At 41.4% G+C, this 3,395-nt stretch overlaps 1 protein-coding gene across 2 annotated transcripts in view; it reads right to left on the reverse strand.

The window, feature by feature from the left end:
• Positions 1-6: 6 nt before the first annotated feature.
• tgfbr1b (transforming growth factor, beta receptor 1 b) overlaps positions 7-3,395 on the reverse strand; it is a 45,444-nt gene continuing 42,055 nt past the window's right edge. For both annotated transcript variants that reach the window (XM_020609610.1, XM_020609609.1), the window contains exon 9: positions 7-2,617. In XM_020609610.1, the coding sequence (XP_020465266.1) occupies positions 2,492-2,617 (126 nt within the window). In that variant the 3' untranslated portion in view covers positions 7-2,491. The remainder of the gene's footprint in view (positions 2,618-3,395) is intronic.

The following is a 3,395-nucleotide window of genomic DNA, read 5'->3' on the forward strand; positions in this document are numbered from 1 at the left end:
TATGCGTTGGTCCCTTAAGGCTTGCTAAGCTGAAATGACAAAACTGTCATTTGAAATTTAAACTTTTTTCATAAATGTACATTCTAGTAGAAAAAGACCGTGCCACAAATAAAGAAAAAAAAATACACCACCTGGAAAACCTATGGCTTAGTAAATATCCATTTGCTATATTTAAAAGAATGTACCTCACTGTTTTTTGTGGTTGTTGATTATCCTACAGAGAAAAAAAAATATGCTTGAAAGGTTTTGCGCTGTTAACGGCACAAACACGTGAAAGGACAAAAGTCAGAAATCCAAGACTTTACATTTATAGGGCAACATCAGCAATGCTTCTGAGTCTTTGTGTCTCTCTCTTAAACCTGCAGAGCTTTTGTGACGACACGTTTTCTAACTAAACAGTTTAAGGTGCTGGAGCTCAGTTTCCAGACTCAGTCCACTGGGAAGAGAAGCTGAACAGGGGGTTGATGCTGTGGTGGTGGGTGCTCAGGTGGGAGGGTTTGACAAAATGGCACCAAAGAAGTCACCTGCGTTGTAGGTGACACATGACGTATGTCCCTTCTTGCTTTCCATCCTCACTTCTTGGGTGTGCATAGTTCGAGCTTGCTGTATGCTCGACAGGGCTCTCACAGGCCTCTTCTGACACACGCACGGAGCTGCATACGCGTGAGAGCAAACACTCTCCAAAGCAGTCGACATGAGATGAGGTGGGTTTTTAAAGCACTGGCACTTTCCGGTAACAGCTGGTTTGGAAGGCATGGTGGCAGCTGATTGTTGTTCTTCTTGCTTTATGTGGTTTAGCAGAGCAGAGTATAGAAAATAGACACATTTCTCTACTGTATATTGCATATGTTGCAGCATGTTTGTCAGAAATGAATGAGGTCATCAATTCCAGTTTAGTTCTGCAAGAAAAAAAAATCCCCTGCCACCGGAAAGATAACTTAAAAACAAAAAACTAATTAAAATGACCTGACCTGTCCTGTCCTACTCCCTGACGAGATGATGGGAGATGGTGAAATGCAGCGGTAACAGAAAATAAAATGGCTGCAGGGATGAAAGATTCTGCTTACAACTGGTGGACTCCACAGGCTGTCCTGTGACCACCAGGTCCTCACTTCAGTCCCCAGTGCTACTATAACTTGACTCAAGAGTAGGGCTGCAAACTTCATATCATTAAAATCATTTGTTTAAACTTCTAACAGAAGGGAACTTGATCAGTGCTGCCAGATTTTGCCCAACTGAATTATGTTCTTTTTGCTTGGTGAGCAGATAGTGTTTATTTGGTGGCTTATGATGATTTGCGCAACTTTTTCTGCGGTCGTGAAAATTTAAGAGCAGGGCAGGTTTGTTTGGGCTACATGGTATCTGGCACTGACCCTAACAGGACAAATGTCCAGTTCCAAGTTTGTGTTAGTGATTAATTTATGAATCTTAGTAGCTGTGGCTCAGGAGATTGAGCAGGTCTCTTAAAGGGAGGGCTGGTGGCTCGATCCCCAGCTTCTCCAGTACACGTTTCTAAGTGTCCTTGAGCTAAACATTGATATCACTAGTTTTGAATGTCAGAGTGCTTGTGTGCACGACTAGGTTAGGGTTAGTGTAACTCAACTTTTTTTTACATCCAAAAATGAATGTATACAATCAGAGAGATGTTTCCATAGTAGATTTTAAAAACTCTTTAAATTCAATGGTATTGAAATGTCAACATTAAGTATTCAGCTTTGGATGAATTTCACAATAAAAAATTATCTTGCTTATAACATAACCAAAAGACCCTGGGTGCATGAGGAATTCTATTCATCCCGTTACTTTTGCTTTTTACACTAAATGAATTTGAAGTGTAATAGATTTAAAAATGTAAACACAAGCTTGCAGCCCTACTGAAGAGTAGTTTAACCCTCTGAAGAACAGAATGAAATGCTAGTATACAGATGGGGGAGTGATGATGAAGTTGTGAGGAGATGAGAGCAAAGCTCCGGCAGATCAGAGGCCTCCCAAGTGATGTCTGGCCTCCAGTTAACTGATCAGGTCTGAGCTCTTACTGGTTGTGTGTGTGATGAGCAGTGGAGGCCAGAGTTGAGACTGGCACCTGTTTCCTTGACGGGTCTTTGAGATACTTCATGTGATGAATGTAGTAAATGACAATGGAGGATAATGAGTGGCGGCTTCCTGAAATGCCCCTGTCTGTCCTTCAGACATAGCCATGTCTCATCAGATCCATTCATACATTTACCCATCCAGTCATCCGTGTGTGTCTGTCAGCCCAGTGCAACACACAAACACACCATTCGTCATTTTCAGGAGCAGGATTCATCAGTTTGTCCATAAATGAAATGGGATAAAATAAAAGAGCACAAGGGTTTAAAAAAAAAAGTCTTCACTTCCCTTCAAACTAAAGGGAAGATCAATAACTGGAAATTGGTCTTAAAAGAGGTGCAACAGTACTGCTAACAAAGTAATAATAATGCTGTAATGCGTGTGTGTTTGGTAGTTGTGTCTACATCTTGATTCCCTCCTGTTGGCTGAGCTGAGACAGGGTTTTCTTGATTCGGAGAGCGGTGAGTCGGGCGGCACCATTGGCATACCAACACTCCCTCATTATCTTTGCCATCACTCGCAAGGCCTGCAGAGGACAGACAAGTGTTAGTATGACTTCATCACATCATCATGCTTGTGCCTTTGGAAATACACTTATCTGTGGTTGTATGCATAAATGAGACTGATGTAAATGTTCCCTGAGTCTTTCCTTAAGGCAGGATCCTCCCCAGACTTACCAGGGTACTTATGCCACTCAAGAGCATGCACTGCCTTAAAATGTTAAAGTCAAAGAACACAAGTCTCACTGCACAGTAAACACCACTGATCATATGAAAGCCTGTAACATGACTATTCAGCAAGATGCTCACTGATAAGTGTCTGTAGCTATTTTAAGGATAAATCCCCTGCCCAGAGGTGGGTATACGTCCTATACCTGCGTATATGCACTACACCTCTGTGAACAAATATATATATATCTGAGATTGAGATTTAACTACATTTTTACTCTTCTTATATTTGCAAGAGATAGGGTTGATATGACCATTCAAAACTTATTCTGCTGTTTAGCAAAACTGCTCACATACAACTGTACAATCTGGATGTCACCATGATCCATGGGGCTCCTCCACTCTGAACTCTTGGTCCCAGTGCACCTACAATCTACATGCTTCCTATAAAGTATAAAGTCTACTTGTTAAACATAAGGGAAGCGTTGATTCTCACCTCAACAAAAGGCATCCAGCTTGAGGTGACAACCAGCCATACTTTTGTCTTCTTGTGTCTATAGCTGTAATGTACTTCAGTCTAAGACCGGTCAACACCATATGTTATGAGTCTAACAGTTTTAGAAGAATGTCTTCTCT

This window comes from Monopterus albus, unplaced genomic scaffold (genome assembly GCF_001952655.1).
Source record: "Monopterus albus unplaced genomic scaffold, M_albus_1.0 scaffold100.1, whole genome shotgun sequence".
NCBI classification, from domain to species: Eukaryota; Metazoa; Chordata; class Actinopteri; order Synbranchiformes; family Synbranchidae; genus Monopterus; species Monopterus albus.